This window comes from Solanum pennellii, chromosome 1, assembly GCF_001406875.1.
Source record: "Solanum pennellii chromosome 1, SPENNV200".
In the NCBI taxonomy this organism is placed as follows: Eukaryota; Viridiplantae; Streptophyta; class Magnoliopsida; order Solanales; family Solanaceae; genus Solanum; species Solanum pennellii.
In genome coordinates, this window is record NC_028637.1 from 106,736,682 (window position 1) to 106,762,777 (window position 26,096).

At 31.1% G+C, this 26,096-nt stretch overlaps 3 protein-coding genes and 2 pseudogenes across 3 annotated transcripts; 2 read left to right on the forward strand and 3 right to left on the reverse strand.

Moving 5' to 3' along the window:
- Window positions 1–3,899: 3,899 nt before the first annotated feature.
- Window positions 3,900–6,087, forward strand: LOC107026305 (annotated as a pseudogene).
- Window positions 6,088–7,145: 1,058 nt separating this feature from the next.
- On the reverse strand, window positions 7,146–8,010 carry LOC107026313 (annotated as a pseudogene).
- Window positions 8,011–12,491: 4,481 nt separating this feature from the next.
- Window positions 12,492–18,717, forward strand: LOC107009072 (3-hydroxyisobutyryl-CoA hydrolase 1-like). Its single transcript, XM_015208340.2, has 14 exons — window positions 12,492–12,572; window positions 12,738–12,818; window positions 13,258–13,326; window positions 14,050–14,107; window positions 14,704–14,783; window positions 14,871–14,954; window positions 15,438–15,522; window positions 15,824–15,909; window positions 16,354–16,475; window positions 16,809–16,869; window positions 16,997–17,095; window positions 17,939–18,040; window positions 18,105–18,146; window positions 18,238–18,717. The coding sequence occupies exons 1-14, from the start codon at window positions 12,540–12,542 to the stop codon at window positions 18,373–18,375; spliced, it is 1,140 nt and encodes a 379-aa protein (XP_015063826.1). The 5' UTR covers window positions 12,492–12,539; the 3' UTR covers window positions 18,376–18,717.
- A 1,078-nt stretch (window positions 18,718–19,795) lies between these two features.
- LOC107009079 (polyneuridine-aldehyde esterase-like) lies at window positions 19,796–22,344 on the reverse strand. Its single transcript, XM_015208350.2, has 3 exons — window positions 21,900–22,344; window positions 21,681–21,812; window positions 19,796–20,311 (listed from the first exon to the last, which is right to left on the reverse strand). The coding sequence occupies exons 1-3, from the start codon at window positions 22,290–22,292 to the stop codon at window positions 20,027–20,029; spliced, it is 810 nt and encodes a 269-aa protein (XP_015063836.1). The 5' UTR covers window positions 22,293–22,344; the 3' UTR covers window positions 19,796–20,026.
- A 483-nt stretch (window positions 22,345–22,827) lies between these two features.
- Window positions 22,828–24,189, reverse strand: LOC107028447 (salicylic acid-binding protein 2-like). Its single transcript, XM_015229523.2, has 3 exons — window positions 23,734–24,189; window positions 23,505–23,633; window positions 22,828–23,316 (listed from the first exon to the last, which is right to left on the reverse strand). Exons 1-3 carry the CDS (start codon window positions 24,139–24,141, stop codon window positions 23,032–23,034), a joined length of 822 nt encoding a protein of 273 aa, XP_015085009.1. The 5' UTR covers window positions 24,142–24,189; the 3' UTR covers window positions 22,828–23,031.
- Window positions 24,190–26,096: the final 1,907 nt, after the last annotated feature.

The following is a 26,096-nucleotide window of genomic DNA, read 5'->3' on the forward strand; positions in this document are numbered from 1 at the left end:
TCAGCATATTTGATGTGCATATAAGTATCTCAAGATCAACCCTAACTTGGAGTAAATCACGTGTTTGTTGGATTGACATGCAAAGAAAGAGAGTGGTGGGCTAGAGGGGAGTTTACAACAACATTTAGTCATTTACCATAGTACTCTCTAGCCGTCCATTTTAATTGTCATGCGTTTTTAAAAGTTAATTTGACTATCTTTTTAAAAAGTGAAATGACATTAGTTTGATATTTTTTAAAAAAAAAAGTTAAATATTTAAAAACTATACAGAAAATATTATAATTTTTAAAATATAATTACATTAATTCGATATTTTAAATAAAATATAAAAATTATACGGAAAGTATTATAAGGTTCAATTTTTTTACATGTCAAATACTCCCTCAGTTCCATTTTATATGACACTTTTTGTTTTTCGAGAGTCAAACAGTTTAACTTTGACCGGACATTTGCGTATAGAATCTTCACATTTTTTGAAATAAAATTTATATATTTGTAAACTATGTAAGAAGTATTACAAGTCACAATAATTGATAATTCAAAATATTAAAAGGGTCTATGAAAAATTTACGGTCAAAAATAGACTTGTTTGAAATTCGAAATGCGAAAAGTGCCACATAAAATGGGACGGATGAAGTATGAATTATAATGAAAAAATATATAGTAAAATATTGGTCAAGATTCTTATTTTTTGGAGATAAAAAAGAAATCATAACAATCAAAAACGGATAGAGAGAGTAGTAATTCCTTATTAAATTTAAACTCAATTTCTAAATATCAAAAATAGGGTCCTATTTATGGGAGCGAAAAATGGATTAATATACAAATTAGGATAAATTACCTAACTAAACACCTTTTTTAACCTTATTTTCTTTTCTATTATTCCTTATCATTTTTGAAAAATTACAAAAATCCCTCCTTTCTTCAATTTGTTTCACTTTTTCAAATACATCACTCTAAACAATCACTCTCACGTTTTCTTTTTCCTTTTCTCACGCTTAAAATTACTCATGGTATCACAAATTATCTCCATCACTCAATTTTTGAATTTCAAATCTTTTCTTTTTCTTTTCCAGCTCATCAATCTTCTTCTTCATATTTCATATCTTTTCTTTTTTCTTTTTTCGAGTATCTTCTTCTTCATCCACTTTTTTCTTTCTAATTCATCAATTTCAAATTCTTTTTAGCTTTTTTATCTATAAATTTCTTATACATATGAATAAGATATGAACGGGCAATCTTCAGAAAGAATATCGAACAAAACGAAGTAAAAAGAACGGAAGAGAAAAGATGAATCGGTTATTTTGTCACACGACGATGGAAAGTTATATATGAATTCTGATCCATCGTTTAATATTGGTCTTACCCGATTAGGTTTACAAACGGAAGTTCTCATCCCTCATGTTTGTGAGTTATTTACCATGATCAACATTTTATTTCACTAGAATAGGAAACAAATTTTAAACAAATCAACAACGAGGTCATCCCATTCACTGCTAGCTTTAACGAAACAGGAAGACAATAATTCCATGCTCAAACCAAAATATAACAGATGGGGGGCAACTTTCAAAGAAAAACCATACTCTTTGGAGCAAAAGTGCTAGGGGGAACGGAAATGCAACGGCGATTGCGAAAAATAGGAACTAAAGATAATAAGAATCTAATAGGATCACGAAATCATGTTTAGGTTAAGCAAACTCCTTCATACTTACGCACAAAATTGTTAAAACAGCGCAAATCAGATGAGAAGAAATTAAACTAACATGAACATAATAAGGAACTGGAACTCAAAACAGAAAAAATAAATCATATATTATTATAAGCACGAAGCTCTAAAGTGTAAAGTTGAATTACTATTTTGCCCCTATACTAAATTAAAAAGTAATAAAATATCTAATTAATTAAATATTAAATATGCTTAACTCTAAAGTGAAAAGTTGAAATACCATTTTGACCTTGTACTAAATTGAAATTTGAACAACCTGCGAACCTCAAAGAAAATACCGAATGATAAGAGCATATTATACATCTACCAAGAACAACATTAACTTTAAGCTAAACAAAGCCAAATTTGGAACCAACAGTAAGAAAATTCATAGATTTAGAACTCCTCTTTTAAATAGTAACAGCATCAGGAATGGACTTGAAAATGGACCAAGAAAACAGAGTATTACTCGCGAGCAGAAGTCAAAACCAAGAAGTGACGTCAAGCAACCCCGATACACATAATATTGCGTACAAATCTAAACGTAAACCGTTCAACTTCAAACAATTGCAGGACAAACAGAAATGGCTTAGACATGCTCCAAGTCAAGATGTAGATTTAATACCTACCTTTATCTATGCTCATAATACACAATCAACAACAAAATGATTCAGTTCTTAATTCACATAAAGCTAAGACACGTGGAGCTTTAAGGATCGTTGATCAATTATGTGTTGGACATGATATCCACCCTCTAGAAAATTCCAGTTCCAGCTATAATAGAACACGTGATAAGGCAGAAGAAAGAATATAATTAGTTACATTTTGTCAGCCTTGGACAAATGACAAATGGACAAGTGTAGATATTACTTTTCTTTTATTATTTATTTCTGTATACATAGAGTTGTATAAAGAAGAATACTACACAGATGAATAGACAAGAAGAAAAAGTTCCTCCATAATTTTCTTATCTTCAAATTTCAGCAAACCCCAAAATTTTGAAAAAGACGGCAACGATACTGATTGATCTTTTGTCCTCGACTATCGACGTATCACCTGCGAGTAGAGTCGTCAATATGGGTTAGGCTCAGCAAATTTGAGGATGGATCAAATTTGGAAGAAGGTTTGGGCTGAATTTAATTGGTCCCAATTTGGGTGTTGCAAATGTTTGAAAAGATCGGCTGAAATTGCCATAATAACCAGTTGGGGTTCTGATAAGAATTTAGATGGTGGATTTGATCAACACGCAAACAAGATGAATTTCTATAAATTAATTAAGGAAACTTGGACGAAATAAATTAGTTAATTCGAATATAAATTAAATAATTTCAGCAATTTAAACTATAAAATTTTACAGGAACGAATTGAAATATTTATTAAAAATCAAAATATTTTTGATACGGCACTCAAAATACTAAAAAAAAAATACTAGTCGTGTAAGAATATTACTTAAAGATTATAAAGAACATGACGAGAAGTACTTAAAATAACCCTTGAACTATTTAAATTATACCGAACTACTCATTTTAAACCGTCTGAAAATTTGAGAAACTCGAAAATTGATTATTATTGGGAAAGGTCAAAATTTAAGTATCAACTCATTGAATCTTCGATTTTGTTTATCATATTCAATGTAAATGTACTTGATACATAATTTATATATTTTTACCTTTCTTCATAGAAAGAGGCTCTAGCATAACCAGAGCAAAGTTAGAGGAAAACCATACAAAACTGTAAATCTTCATGAGCATTAGTTTGTACCTTGGATTTGCATTGAGGCTTTATATTTTTCACTATTTTCCATCCACTGATCATGTTATCCCATTAAAAGTAATATTGCACTCTTTAAACAAACTAAGGTCAATCCTTCTCACATAGAAGTGTCTATAAAACTTTTTCATAGTTATGCTGAATTTTTAAGTTTAAGTTATTATAGGAAATCTGCCTTAGTTTTCAACTTCTCATGATGATTCCTGAATTTCTTTAATCATCACAAATGTAAAATATACTTTGAAGACATGTATAATCTCTCTACGGGATATTTTAAAGTTGGGGCTTTTAATAAATCGCTGAAATGTTTTGAATGAATTATACCCGATTTTATTTGGAAATTTGATCCTTCCTTTTCTTCGGTGAATTTATTTATTCTGATTCTGTTGCTATTGCGGAAGATCATTTCCTACGTTGTCAGTGATGCCCAGAGAATTTGTACGGTGTTCTTTTCCATTTAGTAATTTCTTTATACTCTTTGACAGGGGAATATGCTGGTCTTACTGGTTCTAGGTTGGATGGAGCTGAAATGCTTGCTTGTGGTCTTGCAACCCACTTTATATCATCGGATGTATACTACCTCAATTTTCAGCTTGTTCTTCCTATTTACAATTGCTTCTATAGGAAATCAATTAGGTTTCTGTTACCATGATGTGTAAACTGGTCAGTATGTTATCATAACGGCAACACCGATATGCCCCTTTACGGTAATTGGGTACCAACAAATATGAATTTCAAGTAATTGGAGAAAAATTCTTTGATTTCTAAATTACCTTTCCCTGCAGTTCCAAGCTAAACATGCTTGTATTGAATTTGGATTTATTCTGCCGTGCTTGAGATGGATTTCTGGAATCTTCATTTAGCCACTAGTAGATTTTTGAGCTATAATTTGCTTTGGGGGGTGTAGAAGGCCTTTTCTGAGTTGTATTGGCATATCTAAAATGTGGTTTCATTGATCTTGAGATACATCAAATTGCATAATATTTATTTATTTGTTAATTCCTCCTGTCTCTGATCTAATTTGAATCCTTTTTCTCTTCCATCTGTTCACAGAAATTGCCAGTTTTACAACAAGCATTAATTAAAGCCAATACGAGTGATCCAGATGCTATATCTGCTATCATTAGTCGCTTTCCCCACATACCAAAGTTGAAAGAAGAAAGTCATTATCACAAGTAAAGTTCATTTAGTATCTCTATTATGATGTTTGTTTCTTGCTGATTTATTGGAAGCTGACCTAATATTGATGGCATATCACAGAAGTCATCATCTATGCCGTTTATTTTTATTTTGCTCTCATGTTATTTTTCTTCCTGTTGTTGTAAGACTATTATTCCTCTACTTCATTTCGTTATTAGAAGCTTAAGATGATGGATAGCATTTCAAAGTGTCCATTGTCTCTTGGAGAAAATGTTCAATTAAAACAAACCTGTATTCTTTGGAATTTCATGACCTCTTTCCAATGGTATTTATGCATGTAGGATGAAGATTATTAATCGATGTTTCTCGAAGGTCAATTGAAGAAATCATATCTACACTTGTAAGTTTGGGAGATGGATGGTCGTTTGATATGTCCTCTCTTTTTCTGTGGTGAAATTACTCTGTAAAAATTCTGATAATGTAAGTTACTAAAATACTGTGTAAGAACTTTGCATGATTTTTTAATAGGAAAGTGAGGCTTTGGACAAGAAGGATGACTGGATCTCTTCAACCATTTAATCGCTGAAAAAAGCACCCCCTACAAGTCTTAAAATTTCCTTGAGATCAGTAAGTCAATCAATACCTTGTTATGAAAAATGGTGACCCTTGGGCCTCATTTTTTTATTTTTCTTTTGTAACAATTACCTCAGAAAGAGCATTTGGATTTTACTCTTGGATTAAGATTATTTATTTTAGATCTTTAAAGTTTGATACTAAATTAGTATTGCTGGATGAGGGCTTGCTCACAACCACATCTTGAACCTCTTTTTACACGGTCCTAATGCGTTGATTTGGCCTAACATTTTCCTTGGAGAGTTGTTGAGTATCTACATATTGGCCACAATAGTTTCGTTTTTCTGTTCCAGATAAGAGAAGGGAGGCTTCAAGGTGTTGGTAGTTGCCTTGTCCGTGAGTATCGGATGGCTTGTCGTGTGTTGAGGGGAGAATTTTGCAAGGATTTTTTTGAGGTAGAATATGCCATCTTTCAGTCATCCATTTTACTGCATTACAAGACTGACACTTTTACTGCAGGGATGTAGAGCCATATTGATCGACGGGGATAGAAATCCTAAGGTGCGTTATATTCATTTGATCATGGATTTCCTGAATTTAGATTTCGAGATTCATTCATTCTTGTGCTTATCTTTTCATATATATTCAGTGGGAGCCCTCCAGACTGGAAATAATTAGAGATGATGATGCCGATCGTTACTTCTGCAAGATAGATGATGAAGATTGGGAAGACCTAAAGCTGCCTCCAAGATCAAATATGTCTCCATATGCAATTGTCAAGCTTTAAAATTAACCTCTTAAGATCATGCAATATTCTACATTATGTTGTCCTCTGTTCACCACATCATTATGAAGGTTTCAATTAATATTATTGCAAAGTGGCATACCAAACAACTGCACATCACTCCTTTGTATAAATGCCCAAGTTTTAAGATAAATTACTACATGAAATACTTGCCATTGAATTGAGATGTCAAACCTCAAGCACAAGGGTAGATTGTGCAACACTGAATAATACTTGTTAGGATCGAAATAAGTAGGTGTAAATGCGGAAGCTAGCTATGCAAACCTCGAAAGACCATGAGTAAGAAGACAACGAGAAATATACCAAAAGAAACAAAGATTTAACGTGGTTCAATCAATCGACCTACGTCCACAAACAAGATGAGCAATCCACTATAAATATAAGAGTACAAAATACAAAGGGAAACAAACTCAACCAATTTACTCGGAATACATGGGAGGTTCACACAAGTGATAACGTATCAAGCTTGTGACCCACAAATTCTCCCCCTAACCAAAACTCTCAAAGCCCTTTAAGACTACATTGTGAATGCTGATTAAGTTAGAAGGAACATGTCTCTATTTATAGAGTCCTAAACTTTTTCCTACTAGAAAAAGAAAGTCAATCTAAAACCTTTTCCTAAAAGAAAAACCTATTTATGATAAAAAATTTAGGGCTAATAAAATCCAAACACTTTTGCCATTTAATCGTACTAGTATTACTCTGAACTATTTGATTTACAAGCAAATGTGGTCGGTTGTAACTTACATATAATCATTAAAAAAAATTTGTCTTATTTCGATAGCTGGCTAGATGTGTACAACTCTTTCATTAAAAAAACATTGTCTTATTTCGATAGCTGGCTAGATGTGTACAACTCCTTCATTAAAAAAAATTGTCTTATTTCGATAGCTGGCTAGATGTGTACGACTCTTTCATTAAAAACAAATTGTCTGGTCTGTTTAACTTACATATAATCAGACCTTAACCATTCTGTGGGATACACTTGGATGAAATATCCTTAAGCTATAAATAGTTCTCTACAATTTGTGCTACTGATATTTTCCATAAGAGTTTCAAACACAGAAGAAATAATCAGTAATTAAGGAAATAGATTGATGTCAATTCCAAACACTGAAATAACAATGAAGGAAATAACAAGTAATAAATAGAAAAAGTTTTGAAATATCAAATTACTAGAAATAACAATCAAATATGAGCATTGAAGGAAGTTTTATTCTATTTAGTTAACAGCTCTTTATCTATACTTGTTAGCGATGCTCAGAAGAGTAGTAAAAAGTTGTTGGGGCTTAGACGTCATGGTCATGTGGTCAGAGCCCTCGATCTCTTTCACTTCATCAGGTGGATTTTTATCAATCATCAGCTGTGAAAATTCCTTATTAGAAGCTTTACTGTCAGCAGCAACAATGAATACTCGTCTAACTGATCCATATCTTTTGTTTGAAAGAACTATCTCCTTAGAAACATCTTCCACACGATATAAATAAAATGGCCTAACTAGTGTAGTGGCCAGCGTCAAATCCTAACGCGAAGTAGGGAAACAAAAGATTTTAAATCAGTTCCAAGTTGATGTTGCAAATACATCTGTAATTTGGACAAATTATTAAAATTTTCCAGTAGGTGATCATAGTTTTTGGCAAAAGTAGTTACTTTAGGGCGATTTTCATGACCAGAATAACATAATTTATTTAGCTATCTATTTCAATTATAGTATATATTTGTATTAGGATTTTCTTACCTCAATTGGGCTCAGTTGATAAATATAAGTTCCCAAGTACCGTGGACCTAGGATGACGGTAGTTGGAGGTTTTTTGGTCCATTATCGTATGTAAGACGAGTACCAAGTTGAGTTATTACTGCATTGATTGCCTATAACCAAATATATTTAGTTTCAAACATTTAAGGGAACATAACAAATCATCAATGCCACAATCTTGTACCAGCACCACGCTCCGTGGAATCCAGTATGTACTAGTACAAAGTGCTTCTTAATAAATGGTGACGTGCTTTTCTCCATTTTTGAACAACTACCACAAAGTTTGAATAAACATTACTTCTTTTGGAATTGGTGTTTTTAATTGGGATTTAGTGCACGATATATGTGATGAATTCTCATTAGAATTTTGTCATGTTATTTAATGATTTTTCTTAATATATAAAATAAATCTCCATTTTCAATTTTTAATTATGACATATGATATTTTTAATTCGGTGTGTAGGTGGGAAAATGAATAGAATCAATAATGGAGAGGATACTAATCCATATATTTGATGTGCACGTATCTCAACATCTCATGTAAATGAATAGAATCAATAATGGAGAGGATAATACTAACTTGTTGTAAATCACGTGTTTGTTTGATTGACGTGAAAGGAAAGAGAGTGGTGGGGTATAGGGGTGTTTACAACATTTAGTCATTTATGATGTACTCTCTAGCCGTCCATTTTAATTGTCACGTGTTTTTAAAAACTAGTCTTTGCTCACGTGCAACGCACGTGTACCCTAGTAATTAATAGTTCATTTTTTTAAATGACACAAATATAAAATATATAAATGAGGCATAAAGTAGATTTTTTAGAAAAATACTCATAAACATAAAACAATGAAGGGTGATATGTATATTCCAAATTTTGTGAATTAATTGAAACGTCAAGTAACATTACCCTATTATCAAATATAGATATGAGAACCATATATTTATTCACTGGTCATTTGTACTACATACACTTGTATTATATATATGCATGACTTTTCAATTTTTCAGTTTAATTGGTACCATAAAAGTGAGGTTCAACCTTATTATTTTAATTGTAAAAATTACTACGATGACTTTCTGAAAGTTAATGTCTCTATGATACTATGCTATGTGTTGACAGTAATAACTACATTTCTTAAAGGATGAAAAAGTTCGTCAAAGAACCAACAAAAATGGAAATCCCAAGATAAAAAATAAAAAACTATCACGTAACGTTTAAAATTTAGCAATACCTCGAGAATACATTTCAAAATTACTAAAAATAGTCAAAAAATAAATATAAAGAAACATTCAATGACACAACATATTAACAAGACCACACAAAAATAAAATAGTAACTGTGTAAACCTCTTCTAGTCTAGATTGAAACCACAATGAGGCTAAGCATATCAAATACCATAAAACCAATAAAAAAGTTGATATTCAAAGAATACATCAAAATCTAATATTAAGAAAGAAGAATCAAAAGCACATAACACTAAAAAGATCACACAAAATTAACAAATTGTATTACAGGTTCTTAGCACAATTTGATGAAAACAAAATAAAAAACTTAAAGAAAATATATTAAAATACAATAAACAAAATCAAGATTAAATAAATAAAATAATAAAAAAGAAAAAACATAAAGATTCAATATGAATGAAATTACCTTTAGTGTATATACTACTTCTTGTATATCTTTTCTCTATTAACAACAAAAAGTGATAAGAAATAATCACTGACACAGTCCCAAGCCAAAATTAAATTGATTTTTGATAAAGAAGAATTGATATACACATTTATTAAGGAAAATACAACTTTTGGTCTTTCCTCTTCATTGTAACTATTTCCCAAAAGAATTTGAACTATTGTGTCTAGAGGCATGAATTTAAATAAAAAAATATTATTTAATATTAAATAAATTATATATTAATATTTATTTAGTTTAGAGATAAAATAAGGGCAAAATAGTAATTCAACTTTTAAGTTGGGAGCTTCCCACTTATAATAATATATGAATGATTAGGGAAAATACATCAAATTCTCTTTCAACTTGATAGTAAAATTTACTTTAGCACTTTAACTATACGAGCGTCTAAATATTCCTTTAATATTTTTAAACTATTTAAAAAAATAAAACACCACTCTCACATGTCACATCGTAGCCATGTAAGCACCACTTCTAAGCACCATATCATTGATTTTAATTTTTTTTCATCCTTTTGTTTTCTTAAACTCATTACACTAATCAAATTCATTAAAAATACATTCTAAAATCAAAAGTGTCACTTCTTCTTCAACTCCTTCTCTTCTACCCCTCCCCCTTTCTTCTTTCTTGATTTTCACAATTTTCGTCCTTCACTAGCTTCTTTTTTTTCCGAATTTTCATCTTTCAATGGTTGTTTTCTTCTTTAACATTCATCAAATACTTACTTTTTATTCTTCGAACCGTCTCTCTTCCACAAATTTTCCCATTGGAGAATAATATTTTTTAAAAGTTATTTTTTTTCTTAACAACTTAAATGAAACATGAATATTGTGTGAAAAAGTTGATAGATCCACATTTTTTTTTGCATCACAACTAATAGAATTCAAAATGGGTTACTTAAAATTAAAGAAAGTTTGCATTCAATAAATGTGATTGGGTGTTGAATTTTTGTGATTAATGAAGAACGTGTGAGGTGAAAGATGAAAATGAAGAAAAAAAATTTAATATGAAAGAAGAAAGATATAAGGAGTGCTTCAATGGGGAAGAAGACATTTGGGGAAGACAACAAAATAAATAGAGAACAAAAAAATTAAATATTTTTAAAAATAATTGAACCTACAAATTCCATTTACTTATTAAAAAAGAAATTTCACATTCTTTTAACTTTAACTTGTAAAAAAAAAATTTAAAAATATTATTTAGATATTGGCTAATAAAAAAATGCCATGTGTATGATTTTACCTTTTAATTTTTAATTTTTTTTATTTTACGCACTTTGAGGAGAGTGACTACATACTCAAACTCATTCCCCCATTTGCCACACCTACATATAAACTATAACAATATGTTTGCAGTAAGTACTAATTAAGGGGATAACAGAATACCGGACAAAACCACATTACAGAACAAAATTTAAAAATTGAAACAACATTCGGTGTAAGCTTTATCCTCTTTTAATTGATGTAGCGGAATAAAATTCACAAATTAAATAATTTGCTCTAAATTCAATTTTTAAATCTCAAGGAAATAAAGTGTAAACCACAAACTATCTCTTAGATTGCTTAATATCAATCTTAAAAAAATAAACGGTGTTGTTTTTTCTTTTGTTTCTGATATCTTCTCTTTTCTTTAAGCGTGAAGTACTATTTTCTTTTTTAAAATTGTTTAATGGATCGATCTAAAGAAACTGATTACCTTTCGTCTGATATATTAGTAATCATAACTTTTTTTTTCTTAAGTTAAATGTGTGATGAACTATTATAATGCTTTTAGATTTTCTTATTTAATCATGCCGACAAAATAATCAACTCTTGATTTGAGCATAAATGTAAATGAACGTGGGCAACTAATAATAGGATGTGCCCAGTTGGAATTCATCGTAATTTATTTGGAGCATACAAATAAAATGAATAATTCAGAAGAGAGGGGTTGTTCAAGTGATAAACATCTTCTCATTCATATTGCTCTAATTTATTATTGTGATTAGTAATTTCAAGAAACATTAATGATATCACAATAATATACATATATTTTTATAGTATTATTGACTAATAAGTAATTTATGAATAAGAAATTTAATTATATACTGATTTATTATTAATTAAGCAAAATTATTGTTGGGTTTGAAAATAATTAGGGCGTCATGCGATAGCTTACGATTGCAAATAATATAATTGATAAATTAGACGATACACAAAACTATATTAAAACACATAATATTATTACATGGTATGACAATTGGCCTACATAATATAAATGAATAAAAAGTTAAAGAGAAAATCTCTCCGTAAACAAAACTCTCTGAACGACCATATTATGGATTATATTGTATTTTGCTATTAGAATATGGATCTTCAATTTATAGACCTCCAAACTTTTCATATAAAGAAAGAATGAGTAAAATATGAAAAATAATTATATTTTCTTTTCGAAAAAAGTAAAATCAATTATGGTAATGCTTAAAATTTTCTTTGAGGGAAAATTAAAAACTCAAATATAGTAAGAAAATCAGGACAAAATCCTAACAAGTATCAATGTTTATGATATTAATACAATATATATTTAATATCAGTCAAACAAAAATTATCAACCTTATGAAATGAGATATATGCTTTAATTTTTTTTACAGTAAAAAGTTTTAAGGTCCGTTTGGATTGACTTAAAAAAATAGTTTGTAAGTGCCTGTTTGGATTGACTTATTTTAAGTATTTTTAAGTCAAAATAGCTTTAAACCAGTTTTGAAATGTTTGGATAAATTTAAAAAGCAAATACTTATTTTAAAGCCAAAATAACAAAAATTAGCCAAAAGTCTTATGTTAGGGGCTGTTTGGATTAAAAGCCAAAAGCCAGATTTCTAACTTATGACTTTTGATTTATTTTTATTATTTTTACTTTAATAACGTAATATAATTTAACTTTAAAAATTAGTCAAATTAACATTTTGAGAAACAAGAGTGGATAAATAGAGTATTATATTTTAGAGTAATTAAAATTTAATTTAATTATGTAATATAGATATATATATCTATATATAGCTTATAAACATTAGGACAACAAACTTGTCTTCTCTCTCATTTCCAAAGAAGCTGAAAACCCATCATGGCCTCTTCCAACAATGGAGGAATCAATGAGGTGTAATCTCATTTAACTTTTTGTTTTTTTTTGGAAATACAAGGGAATTGATCTAATATATAATGCATTTTTTCCCCTTTTATTTTAGAAAAATTGTTACACTGTATAGCCCCCCACATATACCAAATCACAAAAATAATAGCAACTGTTATTTTTTATTTTCAGATTTTGGTGGAGGAGACTGGAAGCGTTAGAACATTCATATTAAATAGGCCAAAGATGTTGAATGCACTTTCTTTACAAATGGTATGACAAATTGCTAGTTCCAAATGATATTTTTTAATTATAAAAATTAGTTAATTTATTGTGTTTAGCGCCGTCAATAAAAATAAATATAATGTAACAAATAAATAATGCCTTTATTTTCATAAACATTAATATGATAAATAGAAAAAATTATTTCCTATATTGGTTAATGGCCTATATCGATTTTTTTTTCATATGTAATAAAATATATATTCTTTTTATTATAGAAAAACAATACTCTTTCCTAATTTGACAAATCTAATTAAACAGATCACAAGATATAAAAATATTTTAAATACTTTAAGATGTTTTTTATTCACTGTACTAGTTAAAGGATGTACTAACATGCAACTTTGTTATATAATCTTCATTAAATTGAAATTGAAATTGATTTGACATATGATGACATGATATAAGTCATAGTTGTTTGTTTGTCCAGATACATCGGCTTACAGAACTTTTCTATGCAAGTGAAGAAGATCCCAATGTGAAGATGATAATATTAAAGGTATTTTCAGGATCTTCTGTGATAATCAAGTTTCCTGTCATAGCTTAACATGAGGGTAACTTGGTGACCTGCTGATGGATTTTGCACACAAAAATATTTAGAGACTACATGCAGGCAGAGTTGCATTGATTTTGAGTTGATATCTCACTGGTTCTGACCAATCTAGTGTTTGGCTTTAAACTCGGCTTATATTAGGCTTATGTTTCTTGACACTCGGAACAGTCCACAATATAAAAAAAAAACTGTTTACCAAAATGATTTTGTTGAAATTAAATCAAGAATCTGTTAGGAATTGTATTAAATAGTTATTATTGCCTTAAGATTATGTATCTTATTTTTTCACCACTATAACTAGAGTTTTTTCCCATTGCTGGAATTTTTTTTGTTATAGAGCATGATTTTCTCATCGAACCAGCTCACTGGGAAAATGCATGGTGGAAATAGATTCTTGCTGAAATATTGGAAAGCTTCCTAATTTTTCCATATGAAAAATCTACTGTTTTTTCTTTTCCACCGATTCAATCAAATATCTTGTGGTAATAACCACCAAGCATTTTTATTTGGGGAACTTCAATGGGAGAATAGTGATTTTTTAGTAGTGTATGCAGTTTTATGTTTTATGGTTTTAGTCACAAGCCCTGGTTGTGTGCTTCAAAGTTCTATTAATTCCCCTGTATATAGTGCTTTTCTTGTTACTACTTTTCTTGTATCAATATTTTCCAGGGACAAGGAAGGGCTTTTTGTGTTGGTGGTGATCTTTCACTTATTCTACAGATTCTTCGTAAGTATTTGCTAAATTGGTAGTATCTTGTCAAATACGATTGATAGGTGGCATTAAAATTGGATCCATGTGATCTGAAGTTTAACTCCTCATGTAATTTCTTTCAATCTCATAAGCTCATAGTTTGTCTGAGTCCATATCTTTGCACTAGTTTTGCTCTTAACCTGGCAACTCCCATCTTGTTTCTCAGTTTCCTGAGAGATTAGTTTTTTAGCAATCAATATATAGTAACAGTTAATGTCCACTCATGGATGTGATCTAGTGGTCAATGAATTGAGAGGAGAATAATGAGGTCTGGGGTTCAAGTTCAAAGGGGAGGCAAAAATTAGTAGGCCCTTCCTTTCCAAGTATCCCAAAATCAAGAAAACTTCAAAATATCACTACAAATGACCCCTTAGACTTTAGTTTAGTGCTAAGCGCACGAAACATGTCGTGTGGGTTAGGCACATGTCACAGATTCAAACCTTTGCTGTAATAGCCTGGTATTCAAGTGAGGGAAGGCCAGAGAGGTAGACCCATTATCCACAGAGTTTTGAACCTTGTCTCACTAACTCTTGATGACTTCTCGAACATATTTATTTACTCATGCTTATCAGGTAACTGGAAAATCGGTGCTAATTTTTTCCTAAAGCAGTACACCTTGAACTATGTGATGGCAATGTATAGCAAAACCCAGGTTACATTAAATTGATGTCTAATTTTGGTTCTGTGATATAACTTTCGTTGAGATTTTCCTTCATCTTGTTTGGACTGCCCATTGAAGGTTTCCATCCTTGATGGAATTGTCATGGGAGGCGGAGCTGGTGCTTCTATACATGGTAGATTTCGAGTTGCAACAGAAAAGTCGGTATTGCCTCTACTTGAGTAGTAGATTATCTCGTTGTCTTTTTTACCCTTTTGTATTTGATCTTTGCCACATTCTTTGTGGTTTGCTTCAAATTTGTCTTTTTATATCTTCTGTTTTAGGGATTAAGCCAATATACGAATGTTCATGTGGAATAGCTTTAGCAAAATAGCTCTTGAAATTCTTGCAGTTCGGAATTGAAGGATATATCCAGCAGAACTTTTCGTACTATGTCTCAGAGCCTTCAATAATTTATTAATTTTTATTTTTCTTCATACAAAGAGGCTCTAGCATAACTAGAGCAAAGTTAGAGGAAAACCGTACAAACTGTAAATCTTCATGAGTTCTAGTTTGTACCTTGGATTTGACTTGAGGGTTTATTTTTTGTTAGGAAGTAATATGTAGCTTATTCATATTGGTTGCTTTGTGTAATTTGATGCCAGAAACTTCATGTCCAATGTAATATTTGTGTATGTTTCTCTGTAGGTATTTGCTATGCCTGAAACAGTTTTGGGACACTTTCCTGATGTAGGCGCCTCTTACTTTTTATCAAGACTTCCAGGATTCTTTGGTAATTTCACTACCACATTATATTGTTCATAATTATAAATAAAAATACTTCTATTACTGTAATTTACTCAAGTTTCATTGTGGAGTTCTCTGCTACTTTTCATTGTTTGAAATTCAAGTCACTACGTGGTTCCTCGAGCTCCACTAGTTGAGGATAATTCACTCAAGTTTCATCGTTTATTCTGATTATGTTGCTATTATTTTGGAAGATCATTTCTACGCTGTCAATGATGCCCAAGGAATTTGTACATACAAATATTATATCTTGTTTTCCATTAGCTAATTTTGATACTCTTTGGCAGGGGAATATGCTGGTCTTACTGGTTCTAGGTTGGATGGAGCTGAAATGCTTGCTTGTGGTCTTGCAACCCACTTTGTATCATCGGATGTATACTCTCCATTCTCAATTTTCAGCTTGTTCTTCCCATTTACAATTGCTTCTATAGGAAATCAATTAGGTTTCTGTTACTATTATGTGTAAACTGGTCAGTATGTTATCACAAAGGCAACACTGATATGCCCTTTGTACCAATAAATATGAAGTCAAAGTACTTGGAAAAATATTCCCTGCAGTTCCAAGCTAAGCATGCTTGTTGGAATTCGGATTTTGTCAGCCATGCTTGGAATGGTGTTCTTAGATGGATTTTTGGAATCTTCTTTTAGCCACTAGTAGATATTTGAGCTATAATTTGCATTTCGGGGTGTAGAAGGCCTTTGTGAATTGTATTGGCATATCTAAAATGTGGTTCATTGCTCTCGATATACATCAGATTGCGTAATATTTATTTATCTGATCTAATTTCAATCCTTTATCTCTTCCTTCTGTTCACAGAAATTGCCACTTTTAGAACAAGCACTAGTTAAAGTCAATTCGAGTGATCCAGATGCTATATCTGCTATCATAAGTTGCTTCTCCCACACACCAAACTTGAAAGAAGAAAGTCCTTATCACAAGTGAGTTCATTTAGTATCTCTATTGTGATGTGTTTTCTCTTGCTAATTTATTGGAAGCTTACCTTCTAAACACAGTCCCAGTGCCTAGAGGTGATTGTTTGAACTTATTAAAGAACATTATATTGATGGCATATCACAAAAGTCATCGTCTATGCCCTTTATTTTTATTTTGCTCACATATTATTTTATCTTCCTGTTGTTTTAGGACTACTTTCCTCTACTTTATATCACCATTAGAAGCTTAAGATTAGAACAAATCTTTAGTCTTTGGATTTTCATTACCTCTTTCTCAACTGTGCACCAGTTTTACTTTCTGCAATTTTATGCATGTAGGATGAAGATTATTAATCACTGTTTCTCTCGAAGGACAATTGAAGAAATCATATCTACTCTTGTAAGTTTGGGAGATGGATGGTCGTTTGATGTATCCTCTTTTTTCCTGTGGTGAAATTACTTTGTAAAGTTCTGATAATATTAGTTACTAAAATACTGTGTAAGAACTATGCATGAATTTTTTTTAGGAAAGTGAGGCTTTGGACAAGAAGGATGAATGGATCTCTTCAACTATTCAATCGCTGAAGAAAGCATCCCCTACAAGCCTTAAAATTTCCTTGAGATCAGTAAGTCAATCAATACCTTGTGATACCATTACTTTGTCACCTAAACTTCTGTACCATTCTTTCTTCAGGTTGATCAGAAATTGGTCATGTAGGATGAAATCGGGAAAACGTCATATCTCTAGTTATTAATAAAGGAAAGATTCTTAGCTTGGTTTGATATTGGGGAGGTTAATGCATATAATTGGGGAGGTTAATGCATATAATTAAGGATAGTAGGTATTATTTTCAGCATAATCCTAGGAACTGTAAGTATTTATGTGCACTGCTGTTGAATTTTTGTGCCTAATGGAAAGAGTTGGTAGATGAATACCAAAATCATATTTCTTATTCGTATTATCATATATCCATACAGATTTTGCAATCTTATGAGATGGTACCATAATAACGGCATTGGTAAGCCACAATATATGTCCACTCTTTTCCTGGCTCAACCTTTTCATATTCACCTCTGTTGGCTTTGTCGCTGTCCCTGAGGAACTCTATAGAATAAAAAACCTTTAAATTATGACCGAAAAGTTCCTTTCTTAGACCAAGCTGACTTGGCTAACTTATCTAAAATGGTGACCCTTGGGCCTCATTTTTTTTTGTAACCGTTACCTCAGAAAGATAATTTGAATTTCACTCTCGGATTAAGATTATGTATTTTGAATTTTTAAAATTTGATACTATACTAGTATTGCTGGTGACACAAGTTCTTCAAATAAAGAATATGATGAAGTCTTGCTCACAACCACATCTTGAATCTCTTTCTGCACGGTCCTAATGCCTTGATTTGGCCACAACATTTTTGGAGAGTTCTAGTGTATCTGCAGATTGGTCATTTGTTTCCTTTTTCTGTTCCAGATAAGAGAAGGGAGGTTTCAAAGTGTTGGTAGTTGCCTTGTCCGTGAGTATCGGATGGCTTGTCATGTGCTCAGGGGAGAATTTAGCAAGGATCTTTTTGAGGTAGAATATGCCATCTTTCAGCCACCCATTTTACTGCATTACAAGACTGACACTTTAACTGCAGGGTCACAGAGCCATATTGATCGACAGGGATAGAAATCCTAAGGTGCGTTCTGTTCATTTGATCATGGATAATCCTGAATTTACATATCAAGAGCTTCTTTCATTCTTGTGCTCATCTTTTCTCATATTTTCAGTGGGAGCCCTCCAAACTGGAACTAATTAGAGATGATGATGTTGATCGTTACTTCTGCAAGATAGATGATGAAGATTGGGAAGACCTAAAGCTGCCTCCAAGATCAAATTTGCCTCGATATGCAATTGGCAAGCTTTAAAATTGACTTCTGAAGATCATGCAATACTCTGAAGCATGTTGCCCTCTGTTCTCTAGATCATAATGAAGGTGTCAATGACTATTAAAACAGTATTAATATCATTACGACGTGGTTCACCAAATAAATTAGTATCGTAAAATTAGTACATGATATACTTGCCATTGAATAGAGATGTCAAACTCAAGCACAGGGATAGATTGTGCAGTACTAAATAATACTTTTGCTCTAATTATTTTCTCTTTCATTTATAATGTTGTGGGTTGCTCCAAAGTCCACTAGTACTACTAACTTCTTTTTCTTAGCAAATGGCCTCAATGAGATCAATAAATTCTTGTCCATCTACATCATATTTTTCATTCATATTGTTCTGATTCTTCAGTATCAACATCTGTATATCCTCTTCCCATTTATGAGATTTACTAGTTTCTGAGGACGTGCTTTGCACGTGTGTTCCATGTGAATTTTTATAGATACGTTAGAATGACTAAAGTTTCATGGAAATATATATGTAAATTGTAATGAATAATAAAATGTAACAATTTCAAAATAAGAATAAAGACTTACACAATAAAACATTCATAGAAAACTAAATTAAGAAGTCTAATAGAGAAAAAAAAAACAAAAAGAAACAGATTTAAGAAAAAATATAATGTAGACATTATTCTTATAAGACTGATGTATGTATAGATGAAAAAATAAGTACAAAATTAGTACATAACTCTCTGAGTTCTTATTGACTCCTTCCATATCATATCAAAATTCAAGAGGCTTCTTCATCTACTTTAGAATAAAAATGATAGTCTAATAATCTTGGTAGGAGTTTCATGAGATAAAGAAGTTGAATTTATATAGATAGAATAGAAGGAATATCAAAAGAAATCTTAAAGTTTTAGTTTAAATATTTGGAGGTTATGAATATGAAAAGATGAGAGTTATGAATATTAAGAGTATAAAAGTTGAATAAGTAATTAACAAATAATAATAAATAAATGAAGAATATGAAAAAGAAAATTAAAATTAGCAAACCACGTAGAAAGAACAACTAAAGTTCTTATCACGTAATAAGCGTAAAAAAATTTAAATTTGTGAAGATAGAGTCATTCTTTAATAATAGTCAAGAGGACAGTATCAATGTGTGTCTCCATTTTGCAGATTGTCGAGACAATTTTTTTTTTAAAATTATAATTATTATATACATATAGATTATAAATGTTAAATATTAATTAATTAGATATTTAATTTGAAATTAATCTTAAGAAGTCTAAAAGTCATTAATATTTTAATTAAATTTATACAATCAAATATTTAAATATTTTATAACAATTTAATTTATAGAAGGGGTAAAATTGTAATTCAACTTTTAACTTTTTTGTTCATGCTTTTAGTAATATATGATTCAAATTGAACTAAAATTCAGTAATTTCAGGAAATAGAGGCTGTTTATTGATGGAGCCAAACACTGAAATTACAATGAAAGAAATTAACAATCAAAAGAAAATGATTGAAATATCAAATTAACTAGCAAGGTTTTAGAATTCCCATGAAAAAACTAAGATGGCCATATAAAATGCATCACATATATGTTAATTGACTGAAGTTCTGTTCTCAGCCTTACAAATGACCCCTTATTCTTCATCATCAACAGCTCTAATTAGGTATACTTGTTGGCAATGCCCAGAAGAGTGGTAAAAAGTTCTTGGGGCTTAGACATCATGGGCATGTGGTCAGTGCCATCGATCTCTTCCACTTCATCAGGTGGATTCTTTTCGATCAACAATTGTTGGAAGTCTTTTTTCAGACTTTTATTTTCAGCAATTACAATGAACACTCGTCTAACTGATCCATACCTTTCCCTTGAAAGAACTATCTCCTTAGTAACATCTTCCACACGGTATAAATAAAATGGCCTTACTAGTGTAGTGGCCAACGCCAAATCCTAACACCAAGATTTAAGGGAAAACCCCGATTTAGATCATTTTCAATAATTGCAAGTTGATCTTGTGATTTAAGTAATATTAATGACTTAAGTCATTGATGGTCTCTGAAAGTTGTCTGCATAATTCACTTAGACACCTTAACTGAGATATCTCAGTTGCAATTGAATACTTTTAGCTATTCAAAAATTATTCCTATTAGGCATTTTTTTATATCAACAATGTGTGATACACTTGGCTGACATGGCAAAAACGGCTAATAAAAAAATAACATGTGACAATGGTCTCCAAAATTATATAAAAAAATGTTTAAAATAATTTCAAACACATTTTATATCTATTTTTTAACAAAAATGAAAATGTCAACCTATTTTACTGTTTACCTACCCCTTCCCAACCCCCTTCAACTTCATCTTCTTCCCAAATAAATTCTTTCTCAAATCACAAAACCTAATTTCTTTTCAAATAACTTGAAGATTAACTTTTCTAAAAAGATATATATTTTCATACTAAGAATGAAGAAGAAAGAAAATCTACATCGATGACAAAAAAAAATTAATAGCTTAAAAATTAATTCATTCAAATTTTAAAATATTATTTTTGATAAATTTAATGGGTTTATATTTGTATTTGAGTAAAAGTTCAAAAATTGTGATAAACAAATATCGGCTAACTTTTTTTATACGTAAAAATCATTCATCTTTTTTATTTTTCTTCATATTTGTTCCATTATTTTTATGAGATTTGAAATAAATCATAGAAAAGAAAGTTTTTCTTTCAAATCTGAATTGTATGATTTCTGAATTGTATGATTTCTTCATAGTTGATTTTCATTTATCTTCAGGAAGAAATAATACTTTTTTTATATAAAAAAAATAAAGAAAAACAATGTTAGAGCTAAATGAACAAAGTTTTGCAAACTAAATTATGAAGAAGATGAGTGGTACGGGGTGTGGAGCTTTTTTCTTTTTTTGAAAAAAGTGTAAATGAATGAAGAAAAAATGTTTTTAAGTTAATTACAGTGCAAGTGTCAATAAAAAATGAAAGATAAAAAAAACAATTGTTTTGAATCTTTCACGTGTTGTGCTTCAGGTAAGTGAAAAACATAATTTTTTTTCATATCAGCGTTTTGTGTTTAATAGATACATGTTTTGAACAATTTAGGTGTTCAAATAGGTACAACTCCTAGTTAAGGTGTCCTAGTGAATTATGTGGACAACTTTAAGAGGTTATCGATGACTTAAGCCTAATATTAATCGAATAGATGGGTAATTTTGGATAAACTATTCTAGACAAAAGAAGTCACATTAATTAGGGCCATTCTGATAATGACAGAAGTTAATTTCAATGACAGTATTATAATTTGCTTACCATAATTGAGCTCAGATGGTAAACACTAGCAGCCAAGAACTTGGGACCTAGAATGAGAGTGGTTGGAGGATTCGTAGGTCCATCGCCATATGTAACGCGATTATCAAGTTGATGTATTATTGCATTGAGTGCCTATAATGAAGTATATTTAGTTTCAAATATGAAAGATTTTAAATAAAAATGAACAGATTTAAAGTTGGGAATATGAAAAATGAGTACCTCAGTGTAGACAGTGGATGCGTTGATACTTGGACCAGGCATTAGACCACTGAGAAATACAGCAACTGAAATCTTTTCTGGAAAGGTTTCCATGGCTTTAGAAATGGCGAGTCCACCAAGGCTATGGCCTACAACAACTACTTTTTCATCAGCAGGAAGTGAAGTCATGAACTCCATTAGCGGACTCAAGTAATCAGAAAAATGTGGGATTTCGAGGGCCTGTTTCGGGTTGATCCCTGAAGCACCCAAGTCAAGAGCTGTGACATTATGCCCTGAAGATCTCATCAATGACACAATCTTGTACCAGCACCAGGCTCCATGGCATGCTGAATGAACAAGCACAAAGTGCTTCTTAGCTTTAGGCTCTAAGACAATAGCATTTGCATGTTCCATATCTTTTTTCCCTTCTTTTACAAGTATGAGCACATAATATGAAATATTACAAAAGGTAGCTTTATAATTCAAGGAGTTTGGTTTCTGCTTACTTCCTTGCACAAGCAACCCCACGTTGGCTATTATTTGAGGGGTGAGGCATCGGCTAATTATATTCATGGGGGGGGGGGGGTCCTAGATTCTTTACATCTTTCAAATTGTGGATATTCCTAATTTTTTCCATTACTGTAAAATTTTATGACCAAATCTGTCCCTTAGTTAAAAAAAATATATTTAGTGATGGAGTTACAGTTTTTTATGCTTTAAGTTAATCGTTTGTTTGCAAATTTAGTGTTTATTTGGAATGAACTTTCAAAATTTGGTGTTTCTTGTAACGAACTTTTATTTACCATTAGTGTTCTTCTCATTGTTCCCAATCAAAATAAAATTGTACTCTTCTAAAAGATTTACTTGGATTACTCAGTTGGTATGATAATTACGTCCTCCTTCCCATTGATGTGATTTTAATTACTGTTTGCTCTTGAACCAAATTGAGTAGTTACAGGACATAAAGGTTGTTTATTGATGTCAATTCCAAATACCGAAATTACAATGAAAGGAAATAACAACTGAAATATCAAATTAACTAGCTCTGTAGAACTTATATGGAAGAATTAAGATAGTCATATAAATGCATCATATATGTTAACTGACTGAAGTTTTATTCTCACACTTACTCTTCTTAATCAACAGCTCGATCTTAGGTATACTTGTTAGCAATGCTCACAAGAGTAGTAAAAAGTTGTTGCGGCTTAGACATCATGATCATTGTGTCAGAGCCCTGGATCTCTTTCACTTCATCTGGTGGATTCTTTTCAATCATCAAATGTTGAAATTCCTTCTTCAAAAGTTTATCTTCAACAGCAACAATGAACGCTCGCCTAACTGATCCATACCTTTTGCTTGTAATAACTATCTCCTTAGAAACATCTTCCAGACTGTAAAAGTTTATTGGCCTTACTAGTGTAGAGGCCAACGCCAAATCCTAACACCAACAAGGAAAAAACCCCGATTGTATATTAAACCATGCAGCTCTAAGTTATTGTCGCCATTAAGTACCTGAATACTAGATCAGTAACTTTTTGGCAAAAGGAGTCACTTTAGGGCCATTCTCATGACCAGAATAACGAAACTTATTGGCTATATACTCCATTTGAATTATGCTTTGCTTACCTGAGTTGGGCTCCGCTGGTAAACATCAGTTTCCATGTACTTTGGACCTAGGATGTAGGTGGTTGGAGGATTTGTAGGCCCATTATCGTATATAATACGATTATCAGGCTGAGATATTGACTTGAATAACTGTAACAAAGTATTTTTAGTTTCTAACATGTAAAAGCTAGCTGCATAAACATAACAGATCATCTCATTGCTAATTATTGGAAATATGGAACATTGCTACCTCAGTGTAGATTGTGGCAACATTGATATTTGGACCAGGCATATGAGCAGTGACAAATACAGCAACCGAAATCTTTTCTGGAAAGGTTTCCATGGCTTTAGAAATGGCGAGTCCACCATAGCTATAGCCTACAAGAACCACTTTTTCATGTGCAGGAAGAGAAGCCATGAACTTCATTAGGGGAATCAAGTAATCAGAAAAAAGTGGAACTTCGAAGGTCTGTTTCGGGTTGATTCCTGAAGCAGCCAAGTCCAGAGCTGTGACATTATGCCCTGAAGATCTCAGCAGTGCCACAATCTTGTACCAGGACCAGGCTCCATAGCATGCCGCGTGAACAAGCACAAAGTGCTTCTTAACTTTAGGCTCTAAAATAGTAGCATCTGCATGTTGCCACTTGCTTTTCTCCATATCTTCTTCCCTTTTTCTTTTTTTTGAGAATGAGCAGATGGTTTGAAACCATACAAGGGAACTTCATATATAATTAGAGGAGTTTGGTTTTTGCTAACTTCCATGCACAAGCAACCCCACCTTGGCTATTATTTGAGGCATTTGATTTTTTTTAAGACTTTAACTTTTGGATTTACTTATTTCCATGCAAAGCTGTCAACCCGTACTGGCTATTATTTGAGGCATTGGATACTTGTATTCATAGGGGTGGGTGGTCTTGGGTTCTCATGAACCCATTCTCCCATCTCTAAATCATAAATAGGAGTATTAGATTTTTGTAAAAAATATTTAAACATAGATGTGTGAACTCACACTTACATTGATTGGGTGCACCTCTCTGAGTGAGCATAGAAATTTAACTGTTTGATCTTGAACTAAAATTAAGTAGTTACAGGACATAGAGATTGTTTATTGATGTCAATTGCAAATATTGAAATAACAATGAAAGGAAATTACAACTGAAAGAAACTAATTGAAATATCAAATTAACTAGCTCGGGAGGAGGACTTATATGGAAGAAATTGAGATAGTCGATCAAATAAATGCATCAGATATGTGAATTGGCTGAAGTTTTGATCTCAGCCTTAAGTACACCTGTTACTCTTATTCTTCTTACTAGTCTCTGGGAACGTGCATCGCACGTTTATCCCAAAATACTTAAAATAATTCTTTTATGACAAATGATAAAATTTAATGACATATACATATTACTATAGACTTCTTATGTGCTACCAAAAAAAAATCAAATACAATAGAAAACAAAAATAACAAGTCCATAAGTTGAGATTAGAAATTCTTGCAAATTCGATAGTACTTTTCTGACATATATATAGTACTCTAATTTAAAGATAAATACATATTGTAATGAAAAATTATTTATCTTGGATATATAGGATCGCATCATGACCAATCCAAATGTGGTTAAAAGTCATAGAACCTTGTATTGATTCAAATATATGGAAATTAAGAAAGTAAGCAAAAAAAGAAAAAAGAAGGTGGGGTGGGTGTAAGGGATGGGGTTGATAAGTACATGAAGCCGAAGATGGTGGAGAAAAAGACTCAAGAAACTGTGAATATTTTAACCAAATGAAATAGTAAAAAGACTTATTTATAACGTGATTTTAAGAATAGTAGAAAAGACAATTTATTATGAGATGTTAGGAGAAATAAAAGAGATTCACATTATTATAAGATGTTTGGAGTAGTTGAAAAGACCTAAATTATTATGAGATGGTCTTTTTTTCATTATTTAAAACAGAGATTTAAGTTCTAAACTTAATGCATTATACCTACATCCAAAGAGAATGCTAAAAGCCTAAAACATTATCATATTAAAAGTAAATGAACTATTAGTCAAATGAAACTGGACTATAATTAATTTAATTTACTCAACTTCATCATTTTTGGATTTTAAAGGAATAATTAAATAGATTTAAATATATTTTTTGATCCTTTAATTAAGTCTAGGGATAAAATGATAATTTAACTTTTTATTTTGAAGCTTTCCATGTTTAGTTTATATATATATATATATATATATATACATAGAATGTTATGCAATGAAAACAATAAAGAAACCGAAACATTAAACAAAACAAATAAAAAGAGATAAACAGAAGAGAGCATAGAGAGTTATACAGTTTTTTCAACTATTTTGAGTGTGTACAATCTTGTGTCAAATGTCACTATTTATAGATAGGATCGAAGAACACAAGAGTTGTCATGGCTCATGTATATGACATTAACTCATATGAGATCATGAATGAGAGGTAGGAGTAAAAATCATAATGAAAATAATTAGCGAAAGTTATTATATTTACATAAAGGAGAGTTAGTGGAACATTAATACAAATATTTTTATATATAAAAACTATATATAATATAGATCCAATTTTTTTCTTTTTGGAGGACAAACA

Bases quoted from the DNA above. Each gene is read 5' to 3' on its own strand.
- LOC107009079 (XM_015208350.2), bottom strand. From the start codon at position 22,292: ATGGAACATGCAAATGCTATTGTCTTAGAGCCTAAAGCTAAGAAGCAC. The intron at 21,813-21,899 runs GTACTCATTTTT...ACTTCATTATAG, and splicing joins CATCCACTGTCTACACTGAG to GCACTCAATGCAATAATACA. The intron at 20,312-21,680 runs GTAAGCAAATTA...TCTTGGTGTTAG, and splicing joins ACCATCTGAGCTCAATTATG to GATTTGGCGTTGGCCACTAC.
- LOC107028447 (XM_015229523.2), bottom strand. From the start codon at position 24,141: ATGGAGAAAAGCAAGTGGCAACATGCAGATGCTACTATTTTAGAGCCT. The intron at 23,634-23,733 runs GTAGCAATGTTC...ACTTTGTTACAG, and splicing joins TTGCCACAATCTACACTGAG to TTATTCAAGTCAATATCTCA. The intron at 23,317-23,504 runs GTAAGCAAAGCA...TGTTGGTGTTAG, and splicing joins ACCAGCGGAGCCCAACTCAG to GATTTGGCGTTGGCCTCTAC.
- LOC107009072 (XM_015208340.2), top strand. From the start codon at position 12,540: ATGGCCTCTTCCAACAATGGAGGAATCAATGAG. The intron at 14,784-14,870 runs GTTACATTAAAT...TGCCCATTGAAG, and splicing joins CAATGTATAGCAAAACCCAG to GTTTCCATCCTTGATGGAAT. The intron at 17,096-17,938 runs GTAAGTCAATCA...TTTCTGTTCCAG, and splicing joins TTAAAATTTCCTTGAGATCA to ATAAGAGAAGGGAGGTTTCA.